The following is a 16,255-nucleotide window of genomic DNA, read 5'->3' as shown; positions in this document are numbered from 1 at the left end:
CTGCACCTGGGCCCTTCTCCAAACTGTGCCCTCCGTGGAGCCCTGCGGGCAGCTCTAGGGAGAGGAAGCACCCAGCAAGCAGCCCTTCGGCCGCAGCAGCTCCACTTCCTTGCTGGGGTTTGCTCGGGGTCTCACGTAAGATTTCATTTGGACAGAGGTTCTTGCTAAAAACGGTTCTAAAACATCTGTATAGAAAAAAATTTAAACCCTTGCCTTGCACCGTGATGCTTCCCACCAAGCCCCAAGAAGAAGGTTTGAGGCATAGTGTAAGATCCTGGAGGCCGGGCCTGGGCCTCGTTTTCTGGGGCCCCGTGAGTAGCTTTGCAGGACTGCCTTCCTCAGACCAGGCCGCCTGCCCCTCAGCCCCTCCCTCCCGCCAGTGAGGTCAGTGCCCTGCGCATTGGCCTCGAGCAGTTTGTGGCGGCCTTAGCTGCTGCCCTACAAGGAACGTCCACAGCCGTGACCAGCATTCCTGGGTGCGCGGTCATTTTAGTTGTGGATAGCAGAGTTGCTCGAGGCCTGCACACGGGGTGCCCACTTTTGAGGTGTTTTACAAACTTCTACGGTATCGTTTGGTCTTAACAAACAAATAAACTTAACAACAGCCTTTCATACCCAAACCTATTTAAAGAGAAACCTCTGTACTTATAGCAAGTTATGAAATCAACCCCCAGAGTTACAAATAACATTACTAGAAAAGTTTTCCTAACAGGCCCAATAATTAAAAGTGCATAAAAGTGGTAAAATCACCCTGTGATCCAAAACTGATCTAACCTGGTTATAATTTTAACCAATTTGCCTGAAGTCTGGCACCTGTGTGGACTAGACTCTGATTATGTCCAGTGGAAGAAGGTTCTTGCTAAACAAGACCGAGTAGTCTGTTTAATTTCAGAGTCCCCTTCCGTCTCCTGGGACACGTTAAGGCTTTCAGGCAGCACTGATGTAACTCCCAGACGCCTTGTAATTAGGTCCCATCTGACCTGGACACGCTGGGTTTGTGATCAGTTGTTTTTCCCTTGCTTCTGCCAGGAGCGTTTGTTAAACAGGCCAAATGTACCAAACGTTTTACGGGTCTGGAAGCTGCTGGCAAACCGTAGTGGGCCTGTGTCTGCACTCCCACTTCTTCATCTGTAAGGGTTGGGCAGTGATACCTTCCTCATGAGACTATGGTCAAGGTTAAGTAGCAACATACATTAAGTGCTTGGGCCTTAGAGGTGATCAGAATGGTAGCTGCCCTCACAGGCAGGCGCCGTGAATTTATATGGTGACACTGATTCTGAAATCAGCTGGTTCAGCCAACTGAGAATGCAGCAGCATTTCCCAAAATGTAGGCTGCTCAATCCTAGACCTGTGAGGTAACCCATGATCAAAGGGTTCATCAACCAGATCAGGCTTGGGAACATCCACACTGGTCCCTTCCTGGACCTTCACAGTGTCCACGTTGTCCATGAGGACAGGAAACGCCCCGCAGAGCCCGCCGCATGAGACGCCGCAGCAGGGGCCTTTCACCACCTCACCTGAGTGCAGAGACTGTGCGACTCGATTTACAGCTATTCCCCAAGCCAAGACTGGGACCCCTCTGATCGCTGAAAACCTGCTCACGTCCCTTTAACGAGTGCTCAGTCTGAGCTTCATACTCAGGGTGGGGGGCGGCACTGGGTCTCATCCTCGGAAGAGTCTGGGGCACCAAAGCGGACCAGGAGCAAGACAGAACCGGGTCCTCCTAGGAGGGAGGCCTCCCTCCTCTCCCCTCAGGGGAGCCCCCCTCCAGGGCCTTGTTAGGTGCCAAGCACCCAGGAGATGCCAGAGCCCTCCAGCCACACTCAGGGCCGCCTCCGCCCTCAGCTTCTTTCCTCCTGGCCTCTCCCTGCACTGGGCGCCCGGTAACAGTTGCTAACATCTCTATAAGGGGGTCAGCGGTGGGGAGGGCAAGCCTACCATGGGCCTCTTGGTGCAGGGCTATGGCCCGGGAGCCTTGAGAGGGTGCCAGCAGGTCGGGCTGGTAGTGCCAGGCTGTGTCCCAGGAGTGGCAGAGGCTCCAGACCCCGGCCTCTCTCAGCGGGGCCGACCGTGTGTTCCAGATCGGGAAGCTGCGCAGTGAGCTGGAGATGGTGAGTGGGAACGTGAGGGTGATGTCGGAGATGCTGACGGAGCTCGTGCCCACCCAGGCGGAGCCGGCAGACCTGGAGCTGCTACAGGTGAGCAGCAGCCGCCCGGTTCAGCATCCCGGGCCCGCCGCCGCCACGGTGCTTTCCATGGCGGACTCTGAGCCCCTTGGTCACAATGGGAGATGATAAAGCCAGGGACTTTGGGCTCCATCAGATTGGAACTTGGGGCTCTACCACTTGGTGGTTTGAACAGAATAGCCCCTCTTGTCTCAGTTTCCTCATCGGTAAGTTTGCTTTTGTGGTACAGGTTTGACCTAAGTATTAAATAAGGCTTTGCACGTAAAACACCCTCCCTGTGGCCTGGTTCCAAATAGCTCCCCATCAGTGGTCTTGAGGAAAAGCTGGAAGGTGAGGTGTCCACCTTTCAGAATATGAAACTTAGCAGGCAGGCCTGAGCTGGGATCTGCAGGCTGGGGCTCCCGTATGTCACGTGATATCCCCAGGGTGCCACCCCCAGCTGGGGCCCCACTCGAGTGAGGGGGTTGTGTGTGGGGAAAGGCACCCTCCCCACAGAGGTCAGTCCTAGACACGCCAAGAAAGCTAGGGACCCCCGCGGCCCAGGAGTCACCTGAGCCTGTGAGGGGACAGACGGCTCGGTATGATCGTCTCGTTTTGTGTCGTTCCTGCTGGGCCTCACATTCCTGGAGGGCGAGGCTGTCCCTGGGCCCGACCAAGCGGACACAGTGTTCTTGCTCCGGGGTCCTTACCTTATGGTGGGAGCAGGGGGCAGGGTGGAGGGGAGTGAAGTCGGAGTCTCACAGTTGAGCGAACACACGAATATGAAGAATAAATGACAGGGCTTCCCTGGTGGCGCAGTGGATAGGAGTCTGCCTGCCAGTGAAGGGGACATGGGTTCAATCCCTGGTCCAGGAAGATCCCACATGCCGCAGAGCAGCTAGGCCTGTGCGCCGCAACTACTGAGCCTGTGCTCTAGAGACCAAGTGCCACAACTACTGAAGCCCGCGTGCTTAGAGCCCCTGCTCCGCAACAAGAGAAGGCCCCGCTCGCCGCAACTAGAGAAAGCCCTCGGTGCAGCAACGAAGACCCAACACAGCCAAAAATAAATAAACCCAAAAAAAAAATTTTTTTAATAAAAAGAATAAATGACAGAAGCTTGAGTGAGTTGGGAAGTGGCAGGATTGCTGTAGCGCAGTTAATTTTGGGTGTCCCAAGCCAAGGCCTTGCGGTATGAGTGATTCTGGGGACTCAGAAGGCTGGCTGGCAGGCAGGGGTGACACAGGGACAGCTGATGCACACTGAGCATGTCCTGTGTGCCAGGCTCTGATGTGGACACGTGATATACATTCACTCACTTAATCCTCACCCTCCCCGCCATGAGGTAGGTACTCTTGTTATCCTCACATCCCAGGTCAGCAAACTGAGGCAAAGAGAGGTCATGGGACGCCCCCGGGGTCACAGGGCTGGTCAGCAGCAGAGCCGGGGTATGAACCCAGGCCCCTGGCTCCACCAGCTGCTCTTCTGCTCTTGAGAGGGGCAGGAAAGGAAGTAGGGACAAAGCTGCGGTGTGCTTGGTCATGGGGGGAGGAGAGGGGAGGCCCGCAGGATGTTGGAAGTCCCCTGGGCCTGCCCTGCCCCACGCTCAGGCGAGAGAGGAAATCCCGGGAGAGGGTCTGACCTGGGGGGAGGCGGGGGCAGCAGGGTCTGAAAAGAACCAAAATCAGTGGTCTTCATGATGCCAGGAGAAACGTGCTGGCGCGTGGCCACAGTCAGCAGTGCCCGACCATCTGTTGGGACCTCAGGACCGTGACCCGGGCCCCTGTCCACCTGATGGCAGGCACCTGAGGACGGAAACACTCCGTCCTACAAATAAAAAGCCTGTAAATGCTTCAGCTTCTAATTTTTTTTCTTTTTCCCAAACAAGTTTAAATACGTAACACTAACTGATTAAAAGTCAGTTGGCGACGTGGTGACTAAATGCAATGTGGGAACAGAGAAAAAAGGACGTTAGTGGAAAAACTGGTAAAACCTGAATAAAGTCTGTAGTTAGTTAACAGCATTGTACCCACATTAATGTCATAGTTTTGACAAATGCCAAACTAAGGAGAGGCTGGGTGAAGAACCCCTGTGCTTTCTTATCTTGGCAACTTTTCTGTAAATTTAAAATTATTCCAAAATAAAAAGCATTAAAAAAGAAATTAGAGGGCTTCCCTGGTGGCGCAGTGGTTGAGAGTCCGCCTGCCAATGCAGGGGACGCGGGTTCGTGCCCCAGTCCGGGAAGATCCCACATGCCGCAGAGCGGCTGGGCCCGTGAGCCATGGCCGCTGAGCCTGCGCATCCGGAGCCTGTGCTCCGCAGCGGGAGAGGCCACAACAGTGAGAGGCCCACATACCGCAAAAAGAAAAAAAGAAAAAAAAAAGAAATTAGAGTAATGAGGCAAACATTCAGAGTCGGGGTAATAGTTGAATCATCCAGTTTATTTTTTTATGCTTTGGTCACACAAAACCTCAGTGCACCTAGAGAAGTGGCAGGTGTTCCACCAGCCACCTCGCAGTCTTGATTTTCCGCGAAGCGGAGGTGAGGGCAGGAACTTCATCCTGAGGGCCGCACAGCCAGGTTAAACCCACAGCACGGCTCCCACATTGGTCGTCTCCTGTGTGCTAAACACTTAGAAATGAGACGCCAGTGCTCGTCCGTAGAACCCTAAAAGCTGTTCTGTGCAACCTGAAGTTCAGTCTGGAAACCTCTCCGCCTCCAAGGTGCGCCCAGGGCCGGGCATCCGGTAGAGACGGCCTCGCTCCGGGTCTGGCAGCTGTGGTTGTCTCAATTCCTCCCCCGGCAGGAGCTCAACCGGACATGCCGGGCCATGCAGCAGCGGGTCCTGGAGCTCATCCCCCGCGTCGCCAACGAGCAGCTGACCGAGGAGCTACTAATCGTCAACGACAACCTCAACAACGTCTTCCTGCGCCACGAACGGTAGCCCCGCTGTCTGCCCCGCCTCGGGCCAGCTGCCCCGCCTTCTTCCTTCCCTTCTCCCCTGTTCACACCCTCCGACTTCTCATCTCCCTCTCAAACACCAGGTCAGCCGCCCAGCACACGTGCCCTCAGCTGTCTTCATGCAGCGTAGCAGGAGCGCCCGCCCTCCACCCCACAGCTCCTTTCCTGCCGCCTGCGTCCCTGCATCCAGGATCACAGCTTAGGCTTTCTAACTTAAGCAGAAAAAGAAGTCATTAGGAGAACAGCCTTTATTGAATGGATAGCTTTCAGAATCCAAAGAAGAATAAAAGGCCTCCCAGTGGGGCAGGAAGGACAGATGCCAGGGCAGTTCAGGGGCCTCCGGGGCAGAAACTCCTGGACCATGACCCCAGAGTGTCATCATGAATACATGGGCTCCAAACTCTTGCCCACCTTGTACCATTCTGTCCAAGAGTCAGCTCCCCAAGAGAAACTCTGATTGGCTCAGCGTCCTTGTGGGACGCAGATGTGGGAGGGGACAGGCCCCCTTGACCACAGTCCCGCCGGGATCACAGGAAAGGGGGGGAGCAGCTCCCCAGAGGAGCACTTAGGTGCTGTTACAAAGGCGGGGAGAGGTGCTGGGCCTGCAGAAATGATGTCCCCCACGCTGCCTCTGAATCTGTAAAACGGAGCTCATGATTCCTTGTAGATAACTGAGGGCCCGTGCGGTTATGCCTATAAAGCACTCGCTGGTCAGGCTATCTGGCACAGGGTACCAGTTATGCCAGCCGCCTCCAGCCCCTGGTTCATTTCGTGTTTTTATCCATCAGCAAACACTTGCTGAGTGATTCTGAATCAGGTGAGGGGGCGGGGCCTGGCAGGCCACGGCTGCCCGGCCTCTCCTGCTCGCTGACCTGGTGGGACTAAGAGCCCCTGCCATTTGCCGTGTGGGCTGTGAGGTGGCCCAAGGGCCCGATCTAAGGGTGACTGGGACCCCTCTGACACCTATTCATCAGACCTTACATTTGTTTGGTGGTTCACTTGATCCTCACACCTGCGAGGCAGGTTCCACTGTCACCCGCTTATTAATAGACAGGAGACTGAAGTTCAGAAGTGAGGTGATTTACCCAGGGTCACACAGTGAAGGCCAGGGCCAGGTCAGGAACAGATCCCAGAAGTCCTCAGTCTACCCACCAGCCTCTTGACCTGTCTAGGGCAGTTTTAAGTGGCTCCATAAAGCAGTGTAAGAGGTGTGTCTTCCTTACACCGCTTTAGAGACATACGCACACACACACATGTGCACACGCAAATGTATGTTACCGAACAAGTTCCAAAAAACAGTACTTACCTTTGCTGTGTGCACGCACCCCCATTTCCTTTTCTGCTTTAGTCTATGCCTGTTGTTTATTTAATGCTAATGGTGACTAAGGTGACCAGATAATTGATAATCTAATTGGGACACTTGCAAGTGAAAAAGGGGCCCTGCTAATACTTCCCCGGGGCAGCAGGCATAAACTGGATCCGTCCAGGATGAACCAGGCCGTGTCATCACCCTGTTTGTGACCCACTCTGTCGGTTTTGAGACCTGCAGTGGGAAAAGCTCTGGCCTGGCTGTGCTAAGGGGCCACCCAGTCCTTCTCCTTGACTTAGGTCTTTTCTGTCTCATAGGTTTGAACGCTTCCGGACAGGCCAGACCGCCAAGGTAAGAAGAGGCTGCTTCTCCGTGATAATGGGAAGAAGGAGGGCTGGGCCCATTTCCCTCTCCAGGTATCCTGCGTGGGATGTGCCTTCTTAGCCAGAATCTCCAAGAGGGCCCCTTCTCAGTTTTTATGTCACTGTGCCATTAGGGTAAATAACATTCTGCCACCAGCTGATGCCCCAGGGTCTTCTGAGCCTCCCAGGCCTCCAGCTGAGCTAGATAGGCCAAGGGGAGGAAGAAAGACTCCCTGACTCCCAATCACTGCTGCAGGGACAGGGTGTGGGGTGTGGGGTGGGGGTGAGGGGGTGGAGGTGGTTATTGCCGGTGACAGATCCTCAGGCAAAGAATGAAGGCGCCAGTGCTTCAGGACAGAAGGGAATGAGGCTGCCGGTCAGGCTGGGAGGATGACGGTGGCCTCTCCCCTGCCCCCAGGCCCCAAGCGAGGCGGAGGCGGCCGCTGACCTGATCGACATGGGCCCTGACCCTGCAGCCACCAGCAGCCTCTCGTCCCAGCTGGCGGGAATGAGTAAGTGCAGCGTGCGGGTTTCTGGGCTGAGGGTACCTTACATACTGCGGACACCCCTGCAGCTCTGGGGGTGCCGTCCCATTACACAGTTGTAGCTGGAGTGCCAACAGCAGAATCTTGGCCCAGGCCCCTCCTCGCCAGGGTCCAGTGCTGAATCTTCCTGCAAGGCTGAGCGGCCGGGACAAAACACAGGGGACTCTCCCTTGCAGTCCCACAACTCCTGAGCCCCCTCAGATCTCAGAAATCCCACTGTTGTGTGATTTCCCATTAACACCTTGAATTCTCCCTGGCCTGAATCATCTGGTGAACCTGGGCATGTCACTTGGACATCCTGGGCCCTTTTCCTCCTCTGTAACAGGGGCAGGAATGGGCCCTGCTCACAGGTCATCGTGAGGCGTGGATAAGCTTCTGCACAGAGCGGGCTTAGACCAGGGCCAGGCCCAGAGTGCACTCCTGGTAAGCGTTAGCCATCGCCACTATCGTCACTATGATTAGCGTTATTGGCTGCCTGCTTCATGCCAAGCCTTTGGAAGTAATTGAGAGAGAGGAAGTGACTTGCCCCTGGTCCCTCAGCCAGCAGGTGGCCTGCCCCGTCCGTCCGTCCCCCGACCCCGCCACCACTCCAGGCCACGCTGCTTCTCCAGAACCGACCTGGGCCTGGCAGGGAGCAGCTCAGCCACGGCTCAGTGTCCAAGGACAGCCAGGCAGACCCTTCACGTGGCCTTTTTGTCCCCACAGACCTGGGCTCCAGCAGCGTGAGGGCTGGCCTGCAGTCTCTGGAGACCTCTGGCCGCCTGGAAGATGAGTTTGACATGTTTGCGCTGACACGGGGCAGCTCGCTGGCTGACCAACGCAAAGAGTGAGTGGCCAGGCCCCGCCCTGGGTCCCTGCAGTCTGGGTCGCCCCCTATCAGGGGAGGGCCTCTCTCCAGGTCCCTGAGCCCAGTCTGTTGGTGGGCACACCAGCCCCTGCCTGCACCCCCTCAGGATAGCAGAGTTCTTTCCCCCGAGCCAATCCTGCGAGGTCCGGGGAACCCTGTGCCCTACAGGCAGGGATGGATGGGGGGAGGAATGCCCGTAGGTTGATGACCAGCTAGGTGCCAGGATCTTGCATGATCTGCTCAGATGAGGAAACCGAGACACTGAGGGGCTGGGTCACTTGCCCAGGTCAGGCAGCTAGCGTTTGGAGGCACTAGGTTCGGAACCCAGGGCCATCCGGTTCCAGAACACAATGCCTGCAGCCCAACCCGGCTCTCCGCTGCATTGTAGGCTGTGTACCAAGCCCTCGGGGGCTGGTCCAGTCATTTCTGCTGTTCCGTAGCCAGCCAGAGAAATCCTGCTACCCCACCCAAGTCTGCCTGCTCTGCACTGGAGCTGGGCTTCTGTCCTTCCCTGGGACTGTCGATCTCCATCAGGGAGATGCTTTCAGCAGCCGAGGCACACGGCCGAGTGTCCACCAGGACCAGCTTCCCAGGACCGGCTCCATACAGGCTGGAAGTAGTTTGCTTGAGGTTGTTGTCAGCCCTTTGGTTATAACCCCAGGGCAACCAGGATGTACAGCCAAGGAAAGCTCTGGATTAAGGGACCTTCCCAGCGGACTCCCCAGCTCCCTAGTGGTCATTCTGGTGTCTTGGGGTACTGTTGATGGGCCTCCAGAGGGCCCAGGGATCCCCTCTCCACCCTGGCCAATGCCGGTGGAACCTGACAGGCTGCTTGCAGCCCTGCCCACTAGCCTAACCAGCCCTGCGCCGTGAGCCGCACCTCTAGTCTGGGGCAGAGCCTATACTCCCAAGCCCAGGTGCTCCAGGACCAGTGGTTCACAGTCGCCTTGGAGTTAGGGGCACACTGAGGCTGCTGTGTTGCTGCAGGCTAATGAGTCTGGTGGGACTTGCAGCCTGAAGGGCAGGCTACCTGAGAGCCCCAACCTGGCTGAGGTTTGCTGCTGCACCGTCACTCCTCTGGGGAGCGGGGTCCTGAAGAACAGAGAAAAGCGCACCCCGAGCTTGCCCTCTGGGGCCCGCAGTCTCACGGGGGGAGGGACATGCATGCGGACCGCTGCTGTACAGTGCCAGGTGCCATCCTAGAGGGGTGTACCCAGCACTGTGGACTCGGAGGAGGTGCGTGCAGCTCTGCAGAGGGCACTCAGGACTGGACCACACAGTGGGGAGGTCAAGGCGGCCACTTCAGGCCATGGAACAGTACGTGCAAAGGGTCAGAGACGGGAGAACGTGAGACGCTGGGGCCAAGGAAGACGTACTGCGAGGGCAGCACGTACCGTCTCAGGTCATGGGTCCTCCTGCAGGCCCTCCCTGGGGAGGGGTTTCCACCCCAGCAGAAAGCGCCCTGCAGGATGGGAGTGTGCCCGAGCCTCCTCTTTGCTTTGCCAGCCTGCCTGGCCATCCCTCTCTGAGGCATCAGCTGGGTCTTCTAGCCCTGGTCACCTGGCTGGCCTTTGGACTCCCCACCTTGCCCTGTACCCTGGGGCTCTTGAACCCTCCAAGACCTCTTCTGCCCACCGAGTGTCTGGCCCATGCCTCCCTCTGGCCTGTGCCGACCACAGCTGGCACAATCACGGCCTCACCAGCTGACCAGGCTCTTCCACTCAGGGTGCCAAGTAGAGCCATGGGGACATCTGGGTGAGCAGAGTTAGGGTCGCCTTAGCCAGGTTTGGCCAGAAGCAAGGGTGCTCTCTTTTTTTTTTAATAAATTTATTTATTTTTATTTTTGGCTACGTTGGGTCTTTGTTGCTGTGTGCAGGCTAAGTGGCAAGCAGGGGCTACTCTTTGTTGCGGTGCCCAGGCTTCTCATTGCGGTGGTTTCTCTTGTTGCAGAGCACGGGCTCTAGGCACGTGGGCTTCAGTAGTTGTGGCACTCAGGCTCAGTAGTTGTGGCTCGCGGGCTTAGTCGCTCTGTGGCATGTGGGATCTTCCCGGACCAGGGCTCGAACCCGTGTCCCCTGATTGGCAGGCGGATTCTTAACCGCTGAGCCACCAGGGAAGCCCAAGGGTGCTCTCTTCCTCAACGTCTTCCACGCTCACTTGCTCCCCAGTGCCGCTGTGTCTTCTTCAGGCACTGACAAGTGTCACCCCAAGTGGCCCCGCGTCCAGCCCCTGCCCCCCAGCCTCACCAAGACCACCTGAGGGGTGGCCCTCCTCCCTCCTGCGCCGGGCACAGGGCCGGCAGTCCTGTGTGCGTCGTGTGGGCCCCACCACTGGAGGCACGGCCCCCAGGGATGGCCAGGCTTTGGCCTTGGGGGCTGTATGAGAGCAGGAGAGAGACGGAAAAGCCGAGGTGGTGGGGAGTAATTAGGAAGGAACACACGGTCCTTTTGAATGAAGGGCATTGTCGTTTTCTGTACGTTCCTGGGGCTGGACATGCCTCATCCCTGCCTTTCCCCCCAGCGCACCCACTGCATCTTAGGTGCACGGCCACTCCCACCCCAGAGTCAGCGGGCCTCCCCGGGTCAGGATGTGCTGCTCAGGCTTTGGCATCTCCTCCTCCTCGCCAGCTCTTGTTGCCCCAATTAGCCAGGGGTGCTAAGCTGCCCTCCAGAAGGGCTGGGTGCCCCGCCCGCCGCCCGGCCTTTGGCTTGGCCGCAGCCCACTTGCATGGGTGCCAGTCGTGGGGCGGGGGGTGAGCTCACTGATGAGCACAGTCTCCTGGCTGCCTCCAGGTCCTGTGGGAGGAGCGGACGGCCGCTCTTCAGAGAGGCTGCCTGAGAATTCGGGGCTTTTACTCGAGAGGCCTGTTTAAGTGCCAGTCTAACCCAGTCCCCAGGAGGGCAGGTTGGCGCTACGAGAGTCACATGTGCTATGGTCTTGGCTCCTGAAGCCTCGAGCTGGACCAGCCCTGGCTCCAGCAGAGCGTGAGATGCTCCCCAACCCGCCCCACCTGGAAGAAGAGCCCTCATCTCTATCCGTAGCGGCTTTCCCGTTGAGGCTGGAATTCCGTGCCCTCATCTGTGCCTCAATGACTGACGCGGTCTCACCTCCTCTCCGCCAGCAGCTCAGGGCGAGGATACCTGCTCTTTCCCAGTGCCAGGGCTGAGTCCCCGAAGCCTCCCCTGGATGTCCCCTTTGTAGCAGTCAGAGAGACACCCAGCCCCCTCGTTAGCACAAGTTTTCCTCCCACTCCTGGTTTATTCTCTCGCTCCCCCTGGAACCTCACCTCAGACACCGCAGACACCTCCTTCCCCGTCCTCCTCTGCCCGGAAGCTGTGGTGTCAGCTCTGATTTCCTCCCAGTACCCGCCGGCCGGCCTCCCCCACAGGACATTCAGAATCCTCCTCACCCGCCGTCTGCACGTTTGTTTTCAGCTGCAGAATGGGATTCCCCCATTCAAATGCAGCCTTGCACAGAACCATGATTTCTAAAATTATGGAATGGGAGCAGCTCGGAAAAGGGTCTAGATGCAAATTCTCTATGGCTGTGGGGTCAGTGACGCTATTTCTCATCCAGATCTGGTCACAGGAGGTTGGTGGTCTTGGTCTTTGGCCCCCAACACCTTCCCTCCCCTCTCCAGCCTTGCTCTGCTTGTCATGCGGGTCACACGTCTGATCCCGGTTCCCAAAGGCAGGAAATGAGACCCTTCCTACCATCCTCAGGCAGGCCTGCAGAGTTGGCGCCCTTCCTGGGGTCTGAGCCGCCCCTGCCCAGGCACGTCCCAAGTCCACACGGGTTGTGAGTCCAGCTCATCCCCACTCAGCCGCCTCTGCCCTCACGTCAGCTGGCATGCCTGGTAAGGCAAGGGCGGCACGTAATGGCCATGGTGGCCTCTGTGTTTCAGGGTAAAATACGAAGCCCCTCAAGCAACAGATGGCCTGGCTGGAGCCCTGGATGCCCGGCAGCAGAGCACCGGAGCGGTAAGCAGAGGGGCCCTGCCGCCCCCCTGGGGCCTGTCCAGAAGGAGGGCCAGGGGATGCTTGCCCAGCGATGCCCACGGTGGTTTATAATAGGCAGCCTGAGAGGGCAGATGGGAGCTGAGTCAGTATTCGGCCTCACTGCCCCTCCAGAGACCTGTTACCTGCAGGAGTGTGGACAGAGGTGGACGGGAGAACAGACCCTAAGACCACAGGGAGGCATCCAAGGGTGTCATTTTTGTTCCATTTAACTTCTGGACTCTGTGGAGTGACAGCCACATGCCAACACTGAGCAGGCTCTGTGGGCGACCCCTCCCCCTCGCAAGAGCTCCAAGTACAGTTCTCACACCTTTGAATCTGTTTCTGGATGCCTTTAGGGAAGAGAGAATTTCTGTCCCGGTAAGTGGGCCGAGTAGCTCCTTGGGAGGTGGTTAGAAAGTGCAGGACCTGGGAGCTGGAGATGCAGGGGCAGTGAACAGCGTGGCAGAGGAGAGGGTTGGTGACAGCGTAGGGCCTCAGAGGCCGAGGTGGGACTGGGTGCTCGGAGCCCGAGGGGCAACTGGGAGGACTGGGTTTATGCCACGTGAGGTGGGAGCCCTGAGCAGTCTTGAGCAGAGGGGAACGTTTATCTGGCTTCCGTTTTAGAAGGACCCAGCCTGGAAGCTGGGAGAGCGGTCAGGAGGCCGTGGAAGCAGCCCAGTCTTCTGGAGTGGGGCGCGGGGCAGGGGGTGCAGGAGGGATCCCCAGCGACTCCCCAGAGGCATCCGCAGCATCCCGGGAGTCATTCCCAAGTCAGACAGGGCAAGACCTGGAACACTGTGGAGGTGGGACCGGCGAGGACTCAGATGCCTCCTGTGTGCCTTGTGGACCTGCTGCCATGCAGAGCGCGTTCACGCCCCAGTCTCAGAGCCTCCCACCATTTTTCTTTGTAAGCAGTCATTTGTTGAGCCTGTGCCCTGTGCTAAGCACTCTGCGTCCCCAGCTTACTGAGTGAGTCATCACACAAACCCTAAAGGTATCCCCTTTTACAGATGAGGGGTTAATTACAGAGGGGGGTTAAGTGAGACCACAGATGTCACATCCTTAGCACAGTGCCTGGCACGCAATGAAGCTTTTAACCTTTACATCACTGCAGTGTGGTTTTTCCCACTCACGGAGGAAGAACACCACGGCTTAGAATTGAGGTCATTTGCCCATGATCTCACAGCTGTTGGTCTGTCCAGCTTGGAAGCCAGTGCTGGTAACGAGAACCCCAGATGGCCTGCGGAGCTCTAAAGAGCAGAGGTGCTCCCCTGCTGCTCAGCCTTCCTTTCCCAGGGGCCATCATTCTGGCTCCAGGACTCCATATGAATCAGGGGGAAGCCCTTCCCTCCCACGCCACCTGACCTCCCATGGGCGGAGGCTGACCGAACAGCCCAGGACGGGTGTCACTTGCCCAGGGGCACACGGCAACGCAAGGGCATGAGGAGCACTTAGATGCAGGTCTCCTGACTGTTGCCCCACCCGGCAGACGGCCATGGGGCAGAAACACACACACACCACTGCCTGCAGAAAAGCAGGCGCTGGTTAAGTTCTGCTCGTTCATCTCTGATGACTTGAGAGATTTAAGTGACTTCCACCAAATCAGGGTATGACTTCCTTAAAACCAGGTCATAAACATCTCCGAGGTGCTTACGTCTGGCTTGGGGGGTAAGGCTTTCTCCCTGTCGGTTGTCAGAACATGATCCCAGGCAGCAATGTACAGAATGGAATCAAGTGCCAACTCTGGGGGCAGCCAGTGGCTGCCCCCCGGGGTTAATGAGTCCTGGGAGGTGGGGATGCTGGATGGCATGTGACAGGCCCCGGGCTGGGTCTGTTCAGGCAGGGAAGGCAGTCACAGGGTGATGGGCTGGGAGCCAGGACCCGAGGCTTCCTCCACCGTCAGTCTGCTCTGGGGCCCTAGGGATCTCCTCTTTGCCCGTCAGTAAACATGAGGGGACCGGGTGGAGCAATGCTCCTAACCCTGGATGCCCATCAGAATCCCCTGAGAACCAGTGGGGGGCTAATGGCTGCCTACTCCACCATCCCAGGATTGCTCAGCTCCCCACCCCCAGGGACCCTTGGGGTGAAAAGTAGGGGAGAAGCTTTGCCCTGCCCGTCCAGGACTCCAGAGTCCCCACAGGGAGACGCCCTCTGCTGCTTCCTGTCCCCTTTTACCGCCCACCAGCCCAGCACAAGCATGGGCGCGTGCGCACCGCACACGCACGCGCACAGAGGCTCCTGAGGCGGTAGCAGGCCCCTGCTGGAGGAGGCCCCCAGCGCGCCGGTGGCCCTGGCCCTGGCCTCCCCGCCACCCTCAGCGTGACCCTCTCTCACCCAGATGGGAGGCGGCAGTGAGAAGAGCCTCAGTGACTGGATGGTGAGACCAGGCCCGGAGAGCAGGGGCTGGGCACACTCGCAGGGGGCCCACCCAGGCGGTACTGTCCGTCAGAACAAGAGGAGGGCAGGGTGGGCAGCCAAGGGCCTGCGGCGCCCACCCAGCACTGTCCCGCTCCCTCTGCTCTCGCTTCCACGGCCCCCTCGGTGCTGCCTTGGAAGCACGGCCCAGGCAGCCCCTGTGGCAGCCAGGAGGCGACCAGGGCTCTCCTGGGCTTGGGCCGAGTGCCTGCAGAGGGAGCTGAGGTGGGCAGCCCAGAGAAGTCACTGCTGCTGCTGCTGCTGGGAAGTCAGCTCCTGCCTCTTCTCTGGGTGCTCCTGCTGCCGCCTGGCGCCCTCGGTGCTGAGGACGGGGCTTGGGGACCGACCTGGCTTTGGTTGGAGAAAGACTCGCTCTCCCTCTGTTTCCCAAAGTAGCTAAGTGGTAAGCGCATCTCCCCGAGCACCTACGCTGTGCCGGGCGCTGTGCTAAGCTCTTTAGCTCCCTCGTCTCGTTTAATCCTCACAGCGATCTGGACCTGGACGGTAGGTACTGTCATCCTCTCTAACGATGAGTGAAGTGAGGGTCAGAGGAGCTGAGTAACCTGCACCGAGTCACAGGGGTCCGGCCAGCCTCTGGGCTCTCTGATCCCAGAGTCTGTGCCCCTAACCTCCAGCTGGATTCTCCCGCTGTAGACGGATTTCGCGTGGGAAGCCCCCAGGCCCCAGCCCTGCCCCAGTCCAGTGCTCAGCCCCCCGCCCCTGTGCAGGAGCCTGTGTGGTGGAGCCACAGTGCCATGTCCCAGTGCATAGCCGCAGCCCCTCGGGATCCACCGGCCCGGCCTCGTCTGGTGGTCTCAGCCCCTCCCTCTGTCCCGGCCCACCTCTGCCCCCTTCCACCCCAAACGCTGAGTCTGTGGAGGTGTAGGGGGACAGCCTGCAGTCGTGCCCCGTGCCCCAGCCTTGCTGGCTGGCCACTCCCTGGGCTGTGAATATTCTTGTGTCAGATGCCCCTGAGCACCTGTGCTTGGTCCCGGCCCTGGGCCTGCGCACCAAGCCCGCACCCTTGGCCTGTAGGAGCTGGGGGTCCGTTCTCTCCTCGTGGCCCTGCTCCAGCTGTCAGGAGCCCTTCCCCATCCCCTGCTCAGCCTGCTGGCCCCACCTCCCCCTTGCCCACAGCCTGGCACAGCGGGCAGAACTCGGGGTCCCAGACAGCTGGGCAGGAGCCATCCTGGAGGGACTGCCGGGGACGGGGACGCAGGGCAGGTCCGACTGGCCCCACCGCATGAGGGAGGAGTCCCAGGGGTGGGCGACTGCCCCAGGCCGCGGCCGGTGGGCCCCAGACCGGCGAGGCGCGCTGCCCTCCTGCCTCACCCCCTGGCCTTCCCTCCAGATCCCCGTCACCCAGGCCTGCCTCATGGAGGACATCGAGCAGTGGCTGTCCACGGACGTGGTAAGTCCGGCCCCCTCCTTGGCCCCCTCCTTGCCCACCTGCCCCGGGGCTCCCGTTGTCTCATGAGGAGGTGACAGGGGGTGGGGTCAGGATGAGCGACTGGTGAGGAGAGGGCGTTAGCGCGGCTAGTGTCCCCTCCCCTGCCGCTCCCCCGGCTGGTCCCTTTGGAGGAGGGCCCGGCCCCGCACCCCTCGCAGCCTCTGGGGCCTAACCTTCCCTGAGCCTGCTGCCGATCGAGGTCCCAC

At 58.8% G+C, this 16,255-nt stretch overlaps 1 protein-coding gene across 1 annotated transcript in view; it reads left to right on the top strand.

Annotated features, from left to right (window-relative positions):
* Positions 1–16,255, top strand: part of TOM1 (target of myb1 membrane trafficking protein) — a 46,584-nt gene that overhangs the window by 28,582 nt on the left and 1,747 nt on the right. The window contains exons 7-13 of the mRNA XM_081249067.1: positions 2,082–2,198; positions 4,969–5,102; positions 6,750–6,783; positions 7,213–7,306; positions 8,045–8,165; positions 12,091–12,166; positions 15,951–16,010. Of these exons, the coding sequence (XP_081105193.1) occupies positions 2,082–2,198; positions 4,969–5,102; positions 6,750–6,783; positions 7,213–7,306; positions 8,045–8,165; positions 12,091–12,166; positions 15,951–16,010 (636 nt within the window). The remainder of the gene's footprint in view (positions 1–2,081; positions 2,199–4,968; positions 5,103–6,749; positions 6,784–7,212; positions 7,307–8,044; positions 8,166–12,090; positions 12,167–15,950; positions 16,011–16,255) is intronic.

This window comes from Mesoplodon bidens (genome assembly GCF_964165515.1).
Source record: "Mesoplodon bidens genome assembly, chromosome: 11".
Taxonomy (NCBI): Eukaryota; Metazoa; Chordata; class Mammalia; order Artiodactyla; family Ziphiidae; genus Mesoplodon; species Mesoplodon bidens.
This window is presented reverse-complemented; position numbering and strand designations above follow the sequence as displayed.